Below are 17,257 nucleotides of genomic sequence, written 5' to 3' on the forward strand. Positions count from 1 at the left end.
AGGGGGGGGAGGAGGGGGTGAGGGGGGGGAGGAGGGGGTGAGGGGGGGGAGGAGGGGGTGAGGGGGGGGAGGAGGGGGTGAGGGGGGGGAGGAGGGGGTGAGAGGGGGTGAGGGGGGGGAGGAGGGGGTGAGGGGGGGGAGGAGGGGGTGAGGGGGGGGAGGAGGGGGTGAGGGGGAGGAGGGGGTGAGGGGGAGGAGGGGGTGAGGGGGGGGAGGAGGGGGTGAGGGGGGGGAGGAGGGGGTGAGGGGGGGGAGGAGGGGGTGAGGGGGGGGAGGAGGGGGTGAGGGGGGGAGGAGGGGGTGAGGGGGGGAGGAGGGGGTGAGGGGGGGGAGGAGGGGGTGAGGGGGGGGAGGAGGGGGTGAGGGGGGGAGGAGGGGGTGAGGGGGGGGAGGAGGGGGTGAGGGGGAGGAGGGGGTGAGGGGGGGGAGGGGGTGAGGGGGGGAGGGGGTGAGGGGGGGGAGGGGGTGAGGGGGGGGAGGGGGGGAGGGGGTGGGGGGGGTGAGGGGGGGGGAGGAGGGGGTGAGGGGGGGGAGGAGGGGGTGAGGGGGGGGAGGAGGGGGTGAGGGGGGGGAGGAGGGGGTGAGGGGGGGGAGGAGGGGGTGAGGGGGGGGAGGAGGGGGTGAGGGGGGGGAGGAGGGGGTGAAGGGGGGGAGGAGGGGGTGAGGGGGGGGAGGAGGGGGTGAGGGGGGGGAGGAGGGGGTGAGGGGGGGGAGGAGGGGGTGAGGGGGGGGGAGGAGGGGGTGAGGAGGGGGTGAGGGGGGGGAGGAGGGGGTGAGGGGGGGGAGGAGGGGGTGAGGGGGGGGCAGCGACTCCGCCCCGTAGCCCAGGCAAGGGACCCCGTCGCCGACAGGGACAGCGGAGCACAGCAGCCACAGCACCCCGAGACCACAGAGGCCGACATCCCTGGCCGCAGACCCCACACGGGTCCCAACTCCGCTCTGAAGCCACGGACCTTGACATTGTCGGTCCACGTGGACCCCGTCGCCTGCTGACACCCGGGAGGGTTCAGCTCCTCCCCGTGCCGTCGTCTCTGTACGCGGCTCCTCCTCGTGCCGGTGAACTCCGTCTCCTTGGGGGGGGTCCCCGACACACCGAGACCCCCTGAAGATCTACCCCCGGAGAGCCATGCCCGCGTGCCCACCGCTCGCCATGGTCGCCTGCACCAACTTGGTCTTCTTCCTCATCTTCATCGCCCTGCACCCGTGCCTCGCCTCGCTCGGCGTGCTCAACATCGACGAGCTCAACGAGATGAAGTATGGCATCGAAATCCTGGCGGACCCCGTCGTCAAGGGGCAGGTGAGACGGTGGAGCGTCCCCCTCGGGCCTGCGAGGCCTTCACCGTGCTCGGATAGATGCGGCGGCCGGGTTGGGAGCGAGGGGAGGCGGCAAAGGGAGGCTGGGTGGTGGGGGGGGTGGCCGGGCTCACATCACGGAGAACCTCGGGACGACGTTTCAATTGACTTAAGTTTGTGTATGCCAGGCGTGGCCGGTGTCGATTTGTGCGGGTGTGTTTGTGTTGATGTCGCGAATGTATTGTTGAGTTGAAGGGCGTTAAGGAGTTGGGGTTGTTGTTGTTGTTGGCCGGTGAACATGTGCGGACGGCATTTGCGAGCATCTTTTCACAACAACACAGTGCTGTGGATTGCAAATGCTCGTTTTTGTTGGGCTGTTGTTGTTGCTTTTTAAAAACTGTTGTATAATATACACGCCGTGGTATGTAAAGTCTTACGCCTTTATGGTGCCATATGTTAACCTGTTACGATGCAGCATTCAGCAATACACGGCTGAACGAAGGTCCGTTTCAGGACAGTACTCTGATGAAAGTCATCGGGCGTGAAGCGACTTAAAGACTCTCTTTACAACGACACTCTACAAACTAAATTGCTTAATTTCCGTACTGTCACATTGGGCGTTTGGTTAAGAACATGACATTGATGAAGAATACCAAGAATACCAAGCTAGACTACAGTGGTGGATATCCAAATGCATTTCCCACTTGTGGTTAGATAAAAAGGACTGCTCTGGATAATGGATGTCACTTTAAAAAGATATTTGATATCCGTTCATCACATAACCTCATACCGTATCTACTTATTATTTAAACTGTTTACGCTGTGGGTAGCGTTAAGAGACTGCCATTCATATCGAAAACGTCACGTGAAACCACACTGTCTGTTATTTGTTTTTTATCTTGACGTGGCACAGTGTTATTGGACGTGTTGATGTAACAACCTTCACGATGAGCTACCGTGTGAGCCATTCCGCCTGTGCGTGTCTATTGATTACTCAGCTGTTCACACGTGCAGCTGCATATTCGGGTATTGTGTTTTCAAACAAACATGTGGAGGCTTTACTTCGACGTTTACACTTCCCCCATCCCGCCTCCTCCTCCGCCACATGTTAAATGACTGAATTTGGATAATGCCTCGTACAGTGGGTGAGTGGTTAGGGCGCTGTGATCATGAATCTGCCAACGCGAGTTTGGTTCCTGGCCAAGGCTAACATCAGTGGCAAGTGATATCAGAACCACCACTGCCTTCAACTTAACCAATCCCCGCACTGACCAGCATAGGTGAAGTATTTTTTTAACATCACAATTACCAACATGGTGTAGGAGGCCTCAGTCATTTGTTGGATTGGGAATGACTGGAATGTATTACATTAAAAAAATTATATGGCGTATACTGCATAATGTTTGCCCCAAATGGTCAGTGGTGTACAAGTCCGCTTAATTGTTCACCAAGTCAACAGCGCTGTTGATATCCATGCGTTCTTGATGTTGCTGCCCCTACCTAATTTGACTGCAAGAATGTGGGTTGTATTTTGTAAGTTTAATCCTAACAATATATAGGGTAATTGCTTTTACAGCACTTCTCATTTCTTTTAAACACCAGATCTCAAACTGCACTCTTTGTTCTCCCATAATCCGTTTTCATGCTTACCAGTATCCGCTTAAAAGTAATTAGGATAATTGTAAGCGCCACACATTTCGTGATTATTAATGCAGAGCAACGGACCTTGTTTGCTTTGCATTCTGTTTGGGTTTATTACAGTTCTGAGAATAACAAAAAATAGTGGTTTGACTGCAGTACCACTATCTCATACCAATGTTAATGGGAAAGTGCTCCCCCTTCTTTTATGTAAAGGCTAAAAATGCCACTTGAATAGTTTTTCTTGAAGAAGTCCTTTGACAAATCTGTTCTGCAGGTAATTTTCTGCAACATGGGAGTTCTACTCTGTAAGATCTCCAAATTAATGATTTGACCTATGACACGATGGCGATAGCACAATTGGAAAATAAACATTAAACAAATCGAATAATGTAATTTACTTTACATGTGTGCACATACTATCAACCACATGTGTCAAATAAAGAATCCTAGAAGCCGAGAAGCACAATGTCACTTTTTTATAGCACACAAGGCCACCATTATCCAGGGTACACTCCTTCTTTGCACTTCGATCTCTTGACGCTAAAAAGTTTTCTGTACTTACAGTCGAGGCCCGCGGAGACGCTGCTCGTCTCCTCCAAGTACGGACAGCAGTACGAGTGTCAGCTGCCGCCGCAGGCCGTATTCCGCTCCACCGGCGACAGCTCTGGTGGGGAGCATGGCTCGCTCTACCAGGGTCTCGCCATCCCCGAGCTGCTCAAGCCCATGGCCAACGTGCCGTGCCTCCTCAAGGTGCCATGCATGTGCATGTGTGCATCCTTATACAATGTGTACAGTGGGAGTACAGGTGGTGCACCTACCTCCGCACCTCCGATTAGCACGGTTAGCTGCATATGGTGCGAAAGAAGTTCAACATACATACAGTCATTACGAGGAGTCTGTCCCGTCACCTCCTGCCAGTTTGCCTTCTACAGTGCATGTGGCCTCAAAGTGCACCTAGCCTGGTATAAGTAATGTGACCGCCACTTTGTGGCAAATTGCATTTGGTGTTGTGTATAGCCGAGGGGGAAAAGAGTAGTGTGGGTGGTTAGCAAGCACACCGCACCGCAAACCTGCCGACCTCCGTTTTATTACCAGCTGTGGCTAATGTCAGTGATACCAGATCCAATCATGTTCCTCTGCTAAGCCAACTGTATCTGGCAAGGTTAATAAAAGACCAAGGTAGCTCTGTAAGGTGCTGGGCATACTACACCCATATATGCCGTGCAGATCTTAAGAGGTGCTCACTAACAGAACGGAAGTCCTTTTTCTGTTATCTGAGGTGTTGGCTGTTGTTAGTGTCCAGAACTATGTGCTTTGTGAGGAATATACTGGAGCGGTTTGTGTATTGCAATATATTTCGTTTCTACCTGGATGCGATTCCTGACCACACACACAGTGCAAATTTAGATTTCCTCTTGATTAACTTAACCTCAGAATATGAGTACTGTACATTGTACTCATTTTACTGTTGTCTAGTATTTGCTCAACATCAACACTGTGGAGACAGACACTCGGGCATAGTGATGGCACCATCATCTCCTTGTCTGTCATGCCAGTCCTAATAGGCATTCCATAGCAGTTTCCAGTTGTCATGGGAGTTGAGTGCTAAATAAGGGGATCTCTTTGTGTTTGCATATGGTGTGCAACTGTACATCTCATTACGTTGGTGTGAAACCTAACGTTTGTGTGTGTGTTTTCTCTTTCTTTCCAACATTATAGACGAGGGATTGGTGGACGTATGAATTTTGTTATGGGAAGGACATCAAACAATACCACATGGAAGGTAGAATGCTTGTGCCATGAATGAGGATTTTTAATATAACCAGCATCATCATTGTCAATCATTACAGTCACCGATATGGTAAATGTTTTTTTAACCCTCGAGTGCTCAATTTAAATACAATAATGAGATCTTGTTAAATATGAATTATGCTTCCTGTTGTCGTGATTTGGTTTCCAGTAAGGTTTTACCAACGATATTTGATACAACTATTTAAGAGGTGAAGTTTAATTTTGCATCCCATTAAAGGTGTGTGTGTGCCCTTCTTCCTAGGGTCCGAGATAAAGGGTGACATTATGCACCTCGGCTTCTACGATTCGGAATTTGACTGGAGCAATGAGACTGCGAAGGTAAAGGTACCTTAACTCGCTTCACTTAACACATTCTTATGTACACACACAAAGACATATATGTCTATATTCTTTGGGTCTTTCGGTAAAGTCACGTAGATAGGTTCAAATTAATAAAAATTAAATAAACAAAACACTACGACGTTTCCTCCTGATGACGATCGCTTGTGTTGTGATCGAAACGTCGTAGTTTGTTGTTTCTTTCATTTTTATTCATTTGAACCTATCTACGTGACTTTACCGAAAGACCCAAAGAATATGAATTCCTGCAGTCACGAAAGTCAAGATATTTTTGTTTAGTGCGTTTTACATATTCATAATTGTAGATGCCAGTGTTCCGTTATCCCCTGGTATGCGTGGATTTTCTCCGATTGACTTAACTAACTTTTTATTTTACCAGGTTAGGTCCACTGAGCTATGTAGCTCCTTTTCAAAAGCGACCTGGTCTCTAATAATATCCCAATGAAGTGGCTTATCTTGTGGAAATGTATAGCAGCCAAATACTCTAAATGCAAATGAGTTCTCGTCCCCTCCCACATACCACACACTGATTGATGGCGTTGCCAAACATCCCAATGGAGGACACTGCTGAACTAGTCTTCTTACTCACCGAGGCGTTCCATGGTTAAATGATTGGCATTGTTAAATAGTTGACAATATTATTACATTTAATGCAAGAGGATATACATGTGTGTAAAGTAAACAAATAATTACACGGTTTAACAGTAAGCTGTCACACCTATAAAAATTATAAAATGAGCATTAAAATGTACTTAATTAAGTACTTTTAGGTGACAATCTATGCATTTATTCACAACGTAGGCTTCTTAGTTTATTACAGTTTCATCTTCTTGGTTCTTTCGGTAAAGTCACGTAGAAGGGAAGTATTTTATTACTTCCCTGCAGTCACGAAAGCTTTAAATCGAAAATTATTACAGTTTGTTACCATCTCTTGTTGTATGCTGCGTGTGTGTCGTGTGTGCTTGTGGGCATGCAGGCTGGCAAGCGCCACCGCCTCAAGCGCTATCACAGCCAGCTGTACCGTAACGGCACGCAGTGTGACCTCAACGGCCGCCACCGTGAGGCTGAAGTCCGGGTAAGGGGATCCACAACCCCCTCCTATGTTACCGACTTCTCCAATTATCTCTCTGTGTTCACTGTTAGATTAACAATAGGCATGTGACGAATCATTCTCCTCCCGCCCTGTAATTTGTATGCATTGCTGTGATTTGGTGTCACAATTCAGGACGAGAGAATATATTTCTTTTGATAATTTGTACAAAGGTACCGCACTTCTAGGAGGCTCAACCTGGAGACATGGTTAGTTCATCGGCCCAGCCTACTTTTTATTAGCCATGTCCACCCAAAAGCTAGCCCTGCCCACACTGTGGTCTCAACCAATTTAATCGCACATAGCTGAAACCCAGATTCGTATCCAGATTCTCAGTCGTGTCGGCTGAGTCCTCTGAATGCTCTCCCGCTGACCCCTCCGCCATCAGTTTGTGTGCGAGGAGGGCGGCTCGGGCGACTACCTGTTGCGGGTGGACGAGCCGCAGTCGTGCATGTACGTGCTGACGGTGCACACAGTACGGCTGTGTGCCCACCCGGACATGCGCATCCCCACGAGATCCAACCCCCAGCTCATCCGCTGCCAGCCCAGCCTCACCCCCAAGGAGTATGAAGAATATTTTCGCACGCGCGTCTGTGAGTTTCCGTGCTCACTTAATCACTCGCTCGCTTATTAACTCAGTCACTGATTTGCTCACTCACTTGCTCGCAACACTCACACGATCGCTTACTCCATCACTCACAAGATCACTCACGTTTTCATTCACTCGTTCCAGTACATATTGTCGTGAGCACGTGGTGATAATTTAACTTAAGAAAAAGTGGAAACTATTTGAGAAAGTGAGTAGGAAGTCTAAAGTTAAAAAGTGTTATTTTAGTCTCAGCACCAGGAGCAGGAAAACAGGAGGTATTGTAGTCTGCATGGTATAATGTACAGTGATCACATATGTAGGTGATTTGTCCTCATATTAAGCTTAGCCCAGCAGTGGAAATTACACTTGAAATTAACCGCGTACAAACAGCAATGCCACTTCACCGTTAAAAATTAAGATTTATAACTTTGAGCGATTGAGCAGTAAACCTCTGCGTTGCGAAATTTGCAGTAATTCTGGGAATCACCTATGTTGTTTCCAACTGAGTTTGAGCTCATTTTGCATCATATTGTGTGCGTCTTCTCTTGCATTTGCGTTCTGGCCGGTGCCTTGGTGAGCAGCGGCCACACAGAAGAAAGTGGACCGCATGGCGCAAGAGCTTCGCTCGCTTGACCACTTGTTGGGGCAGGAAGAGGAAAATGCCCACGAGGAGGAGAAGGATGCCTCTACTTTCTCCGACTCGAGGGGGAGCCCCCAGCAGGAGGTGGAGGAGGGGGCGGCGGTACCTGGTGGAGAGGCAGATGCCGGAGGAGCAGGTGAGACTCCCTTTCCCATTGGTGTCTTTCTTGTGCCTTCACTGTGTAATTTACACACAGACTGTATAATCAGGGCCTATGGCCAAATCTGGAATTTGCGCGATCTCGTCAGCTCTCGGAAGTTTGATAGAATTGAGCCTGGATAGTTCTTCGATGGTCAACCACCATGTTATGATGGGGTCTATGTTGTGGGCAGCAGAGGGCTGCCCACCAATGTGTTTCAATGCTCCCACATCTGTGATCTCATTTTTCACGAACCCACACTGATTCGTGTGGAGTAACGTGGTTAAATAACCCCCACAACACGCATGGCATTGGAAGGCTTTCATCCAAAAGTGAATTTACGATATGCCTTGAGATGTACATGATATTTCCAGGAGAAATCCACTGTGAATCAGACTCGTGGCAAAGTAAAAAGCATTTACAGCATTCACGAAATTATGAGCTGATATTTTCCTGTATACTTACCAGGGTAGATGCTTCTGTCACTTTTGTAAAATAGGTCCTGGGAAATAATTACAAGAATTCATGCAACTGATTTGACCAAACGTTCATGTAAAACTAGGTGAAAATTACAAAATTTGCTAAACATTGCCAAATTATAACCCATTTTAATCAGGTTTAGCAGTTGTATTTTATAATGTAAAACTTACATTATCTCGTGTAAAAAGTACTTCTTATTTAAGACTGGTCGATTAAACTTTTATAAATGAGGTATTCCAAGTACAGACTCGCACTGCTTGCATTTTTCTGGCAGTAAGCATTATTAAAGCTGCATTTGTTAAATATTACACAATAAGTACACAAGGCGAGGTTAAAAAAAACCCAAAATCAACAGTGTTCAAGTCATTGTGACCTTTTACCAACACTGTCCTCGAATGTTTACTTTGTTTTGCCTCCTCGGTGCATTGTAAGCGTAGCACAGCGATGATCATGAAAGTTGATATTTCTTACCGATACGTATCTTTGTGTCGTATAGCTCTCTGATGAGATTTCAAGTTATAGACCGTGTTATTTGATGTTATGCCCAGCGCGATGCTGTACATGCTGGGTGCTTCTTTATGCAATGAAGATGCTCTCACGTGGAGTGAAATGTCAGACGGCAATACAGACCAATGCGCGGTACAACGAGAAAACACATCTGAAAGCTATAGCATGTTTTTCGTTTTACGTTTGAGCATTACAATGGTGCCACGATGTTGTTTCCTGCAGACGGGGACCAACATGAGGCCGTAGAAGAAGAACAGACAAAGGGAGAGACCAATGCCCTCAAGGATGGATCTTCACCGCATCAGGAGGTGGATTGTGGCATCAGCTTTTGGCAGCTTATACTAATAACACGTTTTACCATTTGTCAATTCACTGCTGGATGAGGGCCTCCCCACGCTGCGTTAGTCATGGAGGTTGTTTAACCGTACTTCACCCGACTGGTCGGTACGGTTTCATGAAGGGGAGAAGTCTAGGACCAGTTTGGATATCACTTGCCACTGATGTTGGACGTGGCTTGGAATTGAACTCTGTTTATAATGCAGTGCACTAACCACCGCACCACTACTCCCCCTGTGTATGAGTCTCTTCAAGGGTTTATTCTGTCCCATAATGCAGGGATGTTTTGTTCCATGTACGTATTTACAAGATGTGGCTCAGAAACTGCTGAGGAAGTCGATTCAACTATCTTTAAAAAGTGTAAATATCTACTTTCATCATCAACTCCATGCCAATATCGCCCTAAATAAAGTCAGAATCAGTGCACATTACAACAGAATGGGAATGGTACGGGGGACATAGAGCAACAGAAATTAAAAAAAGAAACCCGTCACGACCTCAGCGGCTAACACAGACTGAGCATAGCAAATTGCAGCCAGGTGTGCTAACATTTCACGTGTGGATGTTAACGACCACCTCCCTTAGTGAAGTACTTTGTTGAATCCTTGACTAATGCTCAGGGTTACGGCACGGCCTGCCCACGTAACACAGTGCGTGTGAGAAAAAAATGCATGAATGATGATTCAGTGCAGTCTTTTCCTACCCTGCTTCCCAATCTACCTGACTCTCCGTCCCCTTTCTATGTTTCCCCATATTCCCACGGTTCCCCTGTCTCATTGTGCTCCTGGCTTTGCTTCTCCATTTGCCCCCCACTCACCAGGTGGAGATAGTGACCCTGCGGTCTGTGCAGGATGCCCTCAAGAGGACGTTTGGAGAAGATGTCCTGGAACAGCCAGGTGTGGTAGCGGGAGGATGGGTTCACAGGAGACATAACCAAAACAGCCAGACATCTCGTGTAGCTGCACACCTAGGCTTTGCCTCCCTTTAAAGTCTTTGTTTTCATTAATAAAGCTTAACAAATGTCGGAACAGCCCAGACACAGCCGGCATACATATCTGCAAAATAACAAGCTACTTGCATTTTTGGCTTTTATCTTTAAATCGACCGCTTGCAAAATTATCGAACAGATACAACGGTGAAAGTTGAACATTGGAGTGGCATGAGAAGGGTCGTGGCACGGGATTCAGGTCGTGGTTAACGGCTGAGTCCGTGCAGCAGTAGTAACAGGGGCGGGTGGTGTAGAGGCTGGAGATGCGTGGTTTAAACACCCGTTATGTCTGCGTGAGCACGCACACGCACGCCGGGAGAGGGAGACAAACTCCCAGAGCAGTACTAGCTGTTCAACATCCTACTCCCTCTCTTATTAGACGCTTCCTACATAGAATGTTATCACATCCCAGCGAAGAGAAAGACAGCAGATCCTGAGCACACACACACGCCGTGCGACATTAACATGCGACGTCATCGCTTGTCACCGAGTGTGCGGTTTGTTTTAAAGTGTTGATGACGGAATGGACTTGGTGTTGTCTTGGTTTTTGATCGCTTATATTTGCACGACGTTTTCCTCCCGACAGGCGATGCTGACCAACAAATGCAGTTTAAAATCATCAGGAATCAAGGGGATCTGATGAAGTTCTTGGAGGAAATGCAAGAGAAGAAAAAGAAGGTCGTTCACGCTGTCAGTCGGATTGTCATTCTCACTGTGATCTGTCGTTTTTTAAATCTAGATATCATGGCTGGAATGTTCCCGTGATGATTAAAAATGTTTTTGCCAAAGCTTGCAATCCAAACCTTGGCACTGACATTTTGTACAGTTGAGTAATTGTCTTGTTAAATTGTTGCACTTAGCAATATTTGTTTTTCTGCCACATGTTTAGAAAGCAGCAAAAGGAGACCGAGAGAGCAAACCCGCTGCCCCCAGCAGCAGCAGCAGCGACGACAAGATGGATGTTAGCAGAGAAGGACTTACAGAAAACTCTGCCCGTGACACAGGCAGCGACAATGTGGCTGAGAACGACATTCCAAGCACACCGAGCCGAGACGGCAAGACGGAGGCCAAGGGCTCGGAGGAGGAGAGAGGCGAGGAGGAGGAGGAGGTGGAGGAAGAAGAGGAGGATGACGATGATGTTGAGGTGCTACGGGAGTTTGTGCAGGAGCTGCGGGGCATGAACCTTCACTCCTCTGATATCCAGAATGTCAAGCAGCAACTGCAGCAGAACATAGAGGGGGAGTTTGACTCCATCTTGGAGGAGGTGAAGATGCATGATAGAGCTTATCCATTCCTCACTGTGTGAGCTACGACATGACATTTAGTTTGTGCTTTTCATATGTGTAACTCGGAGTTTGTGTGCGTGTGCTGTGGTTAACGCGCTGCTCTACGAACCCGGAAACCCGAGTTCAATTCCCGCTCACGGCTAACACTAGTGACGAATATCTGAAATTGTCCTGGGCCTCCCCTTGGTCCACTCAGCCTCAAATGAGTACCTTGTGTAGTGTGTAAGCATCGCCACTGGGGAGACAAAGGTGGTCGGGCATGGTGCTGGCCACACACCCCCTTGTGAACCGTTCCGTCTTCATTGGTGCTTGCTAACAGCACTTGCCCCAACAGTCTGTTTAGGCTATACAGGGAATGTTTGTCTTCATCTTGTCGCTCACAGTGTGTGTGTTTCATGGGTTGTCATGACATGTTTACGTCATATACCTCTACCACGTTTGCACGTGTGTTTTGTTAATGGATGTTGAACTTCTTTCGCACCGTGCGTAGCAAACCATGCTAATCCGAGGTGCTTTTAATTTTTAGAATACCCTTACTCATTTTATATCCCTTATCATTTCAAGAACATCACGTGATTAATCCGGACGTATTGATTGGTTAACAAAAATCCTCATCTGCATGACCTTATTGTTTAACGGCACGTGACCCCATGCAATGGCACAGCGTTCGCACGCCAGCAGAGATGGCATCCACCCAAGAGAGGTCGCGCCCACCTAGTGTGACCTCCATATAATAATAATAATGAAGCAATATTCTGATTGTGGGATGCAATTTCTACATGGGCAAAATAATATCTCTTACACTTTTTTTCGATTTAAAGCTTTCGTAACTGCAGGGATTCATCTTCTTGGTTCTTTCGATAAAGTCACGTAGAATGGAAATAATAAAATAATAAAAATAAAACATTATAAAATAATTCTCACGACGTTTCGGCCACAACGCAAGCAGCCGTCCTCAGGTGGAGAACAGGTCTGTCGAGGAGACAGAGTCTGAAATTCAGACTGTCTCCTCGACAGACCCGTTGTGGCCGAAACGTCGTGAGAATTATTTTATTGGTTTATTTTTATTATTTTATTATTTCCATTCTACGTGACTTTACCGAAAGAACCAAGAAGATGAATCTCTTACACTTTCCGCACCTGATTAGCACGATTGTCTACGTATGGTGTGAAAGAAGTTCAATATACATGTACATACATCATCTGTTAATTCTGCCTACCGGCAGGCGGAAGCAGAGCTCGAGGCGGAGGGCCTGAAGGGTGAGTTTGACAAGGAGGAAGCCACCAAGAGCTTGGCGGGCACGCTTAACCGACTAATGGAGAAGTTGGACGGCACAGGGGACTCCGGGCCCGGCCAGGATGGCGCACGGGAAAGGCGGCATTCCGGCGGGACGCAGCACGTGGGCGCCGCTGCCGACACCGTGTCGGGCACCCCCGCCAGCACCGCCACTAATCCGGCAAAGAAGGACGGTGGTGAGCGGGCCGAGCTCTTTACCTCCTGTGTTCGGCTCTGGCGCCAACAGTCGCGACTGCTAGGCGCATAACGGTCCGTTGATTAAAATGGGTTCTTTAAAGCGCACGATGCGTGTGTGCGTGCGTCGGTTGTATGTGTAAGAGTTGTTTTTACGTCAATACTTGAGGCAAATGTTTCCTTGAGCTTGATGGTAGAGAACGAGGCGGGAACGACGAACACATGGAACTCTGCGTGTCCCGCGTTGTGCTGCGCGTCTAGACGAGGAGCTGATGGACGTGGGCCGCGTGCGTGTGCGCGTGCGCCGGCTGAGATCTGCGGGCTCGGCCCAAGGCGGGGAGTCGGCCACCAGAGCGGGCGGCCACTCGGGGGACCAGGTCCGCAAGATCGAGAACGTCGTCAAGGAGCAGCTAGAGAAGGCCGGGATGCGTGCTGAGGGTGGGGCATTATTAAGCTACACTTAACTATTTTATTTTTATTTTACCCCGGGTAAGGCTTTACTAAGTTATATAGCTCTTTTTCAGAAGTAACCTGGCCACAAATGATAGTCCAACGAAGTGGCTTATCGTGTGCAAATGTATAGCAGTCACAGACTCTTTAAGCGCACGTTTTCTAAATGTGGAGGGAAAAACCGGAGGACCCGGAGAAAAATCCACACGATCGCGGGGAGAGAGACACGCAAACTCCAAATATACAGACGTCAGGGTTGGGATCGAACCCACGATTTCCTGTATACCAGGCGAGGCAGTTGACATCTCACCACAAGGAAACACGGGGGCATTGAGGGTGGGAATACAGGGACCGCGATACTGGTGACACAGGGCCATGTGGGGCATGTTCATACAGAGACATGGGGCCACATCAGCAAGGGGCCTCTGGGGACATGGGGGAGTGGGAATGCAGGGACGTGGAGATATAGGAACACAAGGCCATCAGGAATGGTTATACGTGGATATGAATACGCAGGGCATATTTGGGATGTGATATGGGCATATTCAAAATTGACAGCTCAGAGGTTTATTGGCACATTTATAAATAACGCGATCTAACCCAAAAAGGTATATTATGAATAATATTGGTCACGAAAGCCTACGTGTTAAACCAACTTGACATTATTTGGATTTACACCAATTGCTGTGCCAGAAGAGCTGTGTCAGAGAAAAATGTCATCTTGCATTTGCGTGACGAGTCAAGTTGTGAAGGTGGTAATCGTTACATTAATCCCTGCCGGCTTGTCTGGTTGTACAGCACATTGATGTGCGTGCTCATCTCGAAGAACATGCAGTACAACCCAAAAAGACATCGGAGGCACTTTTAAATCTAGATTAAAAACTAATTTCTTTTAGATAGTTTATATAGCTCTTTGTGTTTCATTTGTTCCTTCCCCACACCTCCGATGAGCGCTGTTGGCTACGTACGGTGCGAAAGAAGTTCAACATACATACGAGGCCTATTGAGCACCACTGCAAAACCATCCGACAGTAGAATCGTTGCGTCGTCTACTTGGCAAGTGATGGCCGTTGGTTTGTCCTGGGGTGTTGTGCTACAGGACAGCGGTAGTGTCACTGTACGCTCAGTGCACTACGAACCTGGCGACCCGATTTCGCTTTCCACTCGTAGCCAACACCAGTGATGATTATCTAAGCTGTTCCTGAGCCTCGCCTAGTTTGACTCGGCCTCAAATGAATACCTGGTGCAGTGTGTAAATATTGCCACTAGCAAGACGAGGGTGGCCAGGCGCAATGCTGGCCACCTACCTCCTCTTGTGTCATGCCGACCTTCATAGGTGCTCGCTAACAGCACTTGCCCCAACAGTCTATTGAGGCTACACGGGGAAATCTTTGTCTTTGTGTTCTGCAGGGAAGATCGACGTGAAGGTGGTGTCTTCGGGAGCGCTGGGCGGGGATGACGATGACGATGGCGCGTGGCTGTCTGACGAGGACACGCGCTCTTTCAGAGACATGCTGCTCGGATTCCTGGTCAGAGCTCAACCCTCCAAACCCGTTCCTCGCCTTTCCCCCCCGACTGCTGTGTTACGTTTCATGGGGAATACATGAGTAGGTCTTGAAGATTGGTTCTACTGAACTGTTTCAAAGCATTTGATTTAAAATTCAAGGTGAGTACAAAAAGTACTGTCTCATGGTGGACATGACTGTTGCCCAGATTTTTTTAAAGAGATTTTCTATTGGTGGAGGGTGGGAGCAGTCACACACTGGTTCACGCACTGGACTACGAAACCGGCCACCTGAGCTTGATTCTCTGCCATGGTTAACATCAGTGGTATCTGTACCAGTCCTGAGTATTAAATTTTCCTGTTTCGACATCAGCACTGGGGAGACGAAGGCAAACTGGTTGTGGGGCTGGCCACACCACTCCTTCGCGCACCAAAATGGCCTTGCCATTCGCCAACAGCACTTTTCCCAACAGTCTGTGATGACTACACAGGGGATTTATTAATTGAGTACTCGTGTGCATACACGTGCCCACGTTTGCATGTGTAACGTGTGCGCATGTGTGCGCGCATCCATATATTCTTGCGTGCAATGATGATGATGACGTGTGTGTGTGTGTCCCGGCGCGTGTGTGCGCGTCAGACGGGCGACAGCGATGAGATGTACCGAGAGCAGCAACGGCAGCAGCAGCTAGAAGACAACTACCGCTTCGTGCTGGGGGGCGACAGCGCGTCCGGGGAGGACGCCGGCACACAGGGGCAGCCCGTGCTGGCAGACGGAGACGACGCGTAGCCGGTGCCACAGGCGGCACGCGCCACCCGTGGGAGTCGACCGTCCATTTGTCTGTTAGTCCGCCAGCCTGGCAGCCTTCCTGCCCGCTTGCCACCCCACGCCCACCAGCCTCCTGCAAACCCCCCAACCTTGCCACCAACCCTGAACTGTGAAGGACGGGATGCAGCGAATCCGTGATTTTCTTTTTTCGCCGACGCTTCTCGGTGGAGCAAAATGTGAAGCGGGGGGTGGTGGCTGGGTTAGCTGATGGAACACGTTTGTGTGTGCGTGTCCAGGAAACATGTCTAATTGGGGCACACAGTGGTTGGGGTTACTATGTTTTTGAGCTGTGATGAATCACTCAGGATTTGTAAAAGTGGCTGGCAGGGTTTCTTCATCACTGGGAGGAGCAGAGCAATTACTGTGGACTTTGAGAGCCAACTTTTATTTAAAACTATCGAGTTACGCGTCAAAGAAATGTTAACTCAGAAGATCAACCTGGACTGAGTTTCTTCCCGAGAGAGCTACGGCAAAAACGAAGCCCAAATCTTCATCCCCTTCACCCGCGCACGGCCCCCCCCTCGAAGCACTTCCGCCAGAGACGACAAGAAAGTTGGCGCATTTCGACGACACGAGCTGCAATGCAGCGCTGCCTAACGCCCATCGATAACCATCAAAACTTTTTCATGAGAAATTAGCTGCAACGGTGACAAAGGCTACAATCAATGTAAATACGAGACTCACTCATTGCTTCCAGTGTCTTGACATTGGGGTGGCCACCGACAGAGCAGGCACTGGGGATGGAAGAGCAGCGTTTCCCATTCTGCACCTTCATGTTGGCCGAAGTGCCCACCACCATTCCCAGTGACGGGCGCAAGCCCCCCCCCACACCCCTGCTCCCCCCCCACCCCCTCCCACACCCCCCCCCCCCTCCCGAGATAGCGGGAGCACTTGTGACTTTTTATAAATCTGTGCACATTTTTTTTTGGGGGGGGTGGCGCTGGGAGGATGTGGGAATTGGGCGGATGCTGTTGGTAAGTTGTCCTCTCTGATTGATCCGAGAGAGATGTTCAACCAGTCACTGGCACGACGTATTCGCCTCACCGTTTGCACTTCAGCCATGGCCAATTGTGTGTCCCGTTTGCAAAGTAATATTTATTTTAGCCCATACGGCTGTTCTCAAATAAATGTTCACTTTACGAGGTTTTCCTAGCGGTCATTAAAGTGGTTTTTATTTTATTTCTCAAGCCAAGTAAAAGTGTCTTCCCATTCAATCCGTCATTGAGGTGTGCTCTTTGGGCAGCTTTGACAAGTGGTGGAAATTGCACATTTCCATGGCTCCATAAAACAACCACTGTTGACTTCTCACAGAGCTGTACTTATTTTGAGGACTCTAGAAGAGGATGATCTACCGAGCTGGCCTTCGATCGAGATTTTAATCTCACTCTCTTGCAATTGAGAGGTCGTGTTTTCACCACAGTACCATCCTGCCGGATAAAGGATTGTGCCTCGCATAAATTTACATCCAGTAATCGCACAATAACATCATTGATAATACAATTACCCAGGAAAGCCTCACAAGAGTCCGAATTGGGATGTTTGGTTAATTCCAAAAATGCTCGTTTGACTTAGTATGAGAGGAAACCAGAGAATGCGAAGGCAAACCACGCATACAATGTGGTGACGCTAAAAGCTCAAGTTTCCATCTGCCAGTGTACCTCTGGTTACTTCGCAGCCCAAGTCTCCAACGTCTGGAGACCTAAAGTCCGAACCGGGCTCAATTCAGCGAAGCTTTTGGCAAGTGACTAACATTTGACGCATTCAGATCGATTTGGTCTAAGGCAATGAAAGTGATGAAGACTGCTTTTAAGTTGAGGATATTTTAAGGACACGTTTCAAACTTAATTGTGGCGATGTGGTCAC

At 48.7% G+C, this 17,257-nt stretch overlaps 1 protein-coding gene across 2 annotated transcripts; it reads left to right on the forward strand.

Annotated features, from left to right (window-relative positions):
* The first annotated feature begins 782 nt into the window (after positions 1-782).
* Positions 783-16,625, forward strand: OS9 (OS9 endoplasmic reticulum lectin). Of its 2 annotated transcripts, none has more exons than XM_061557376.1 (15): positions 783-1,297; positions 3,499-3,684; positions 4,654-4,717; positions 4,988-5,064; positions 6,062-6,160; positions 6,564-6,768; positions 7,346-7,540; positions 8,753-8,838; positions 9,687-9,762; positions 10,441-10,532; positions 10,744-10,998; positions 12,367-12,613; positions 12,873-13,049; positions 14,472-14,590; positions 15,206-16,625. In XM_061557376.1, exons 1-15 carry the CDS (start codon positions 1,127-1,129, stop codon positions 15,353-15,355), a joined length of 2,199 nt encoding a protein of 732 aa, XP_061413360.1. In that variant the 5' UTR covers positions 783-1,126; the 3' UTR covers positions 15,356-16,625. The 2 variants fall into 2 exon arrangements, with proteins under 2 accessions (XP_061413360.1, XP_061413359.1); XM_061557375.1 differs by having other exon boundaries at positions 10,744-11,118; positions 15,206-16,623.
* The last annotated feature ends 632 nt before the right edge of the window (positions 16,626-17,257 follow it).

This window comes from Lethenteron reissneri, chromosome 23 (genome assembly GCF_015708825.2).
Source record: "Lethenteron reissneri isolate LAM-NWPU_2019-01 chromosome 23, ASM1570882v1, whole genome shotgun sequence".
Taxonomy (NCBI): Eukaryota; Metazoa; Chordata; class Hyperoartia; order Petromyzontiformes; family Petromyzontidae; genus Lethenteron; species Lethenteron reissneri.

Coding starts and splice junctions, on each gene's coding strand:
- OS9 (XM_061557375.1), top strand. CDS start 1,127: ATGCCCGCGTGCCCACCGCTCGCCATGGTCGCCTGCACCAACTTGGTC. Junction 1,298..3,498: donor ACCCCGTCGTCAAGGGGCAG/GTGAGACGGTGG, acceptor CTGTACTTACAG/TCGAGGCCCGCGGAGACGCT. Junction 12,614..12,872: donor TCCGGCAAAGAAGGACGGTG/GTGAGCGGGCCG, acceptor CTGCGCGTCTAG/ACGAGGAGCTGATGGACGTG.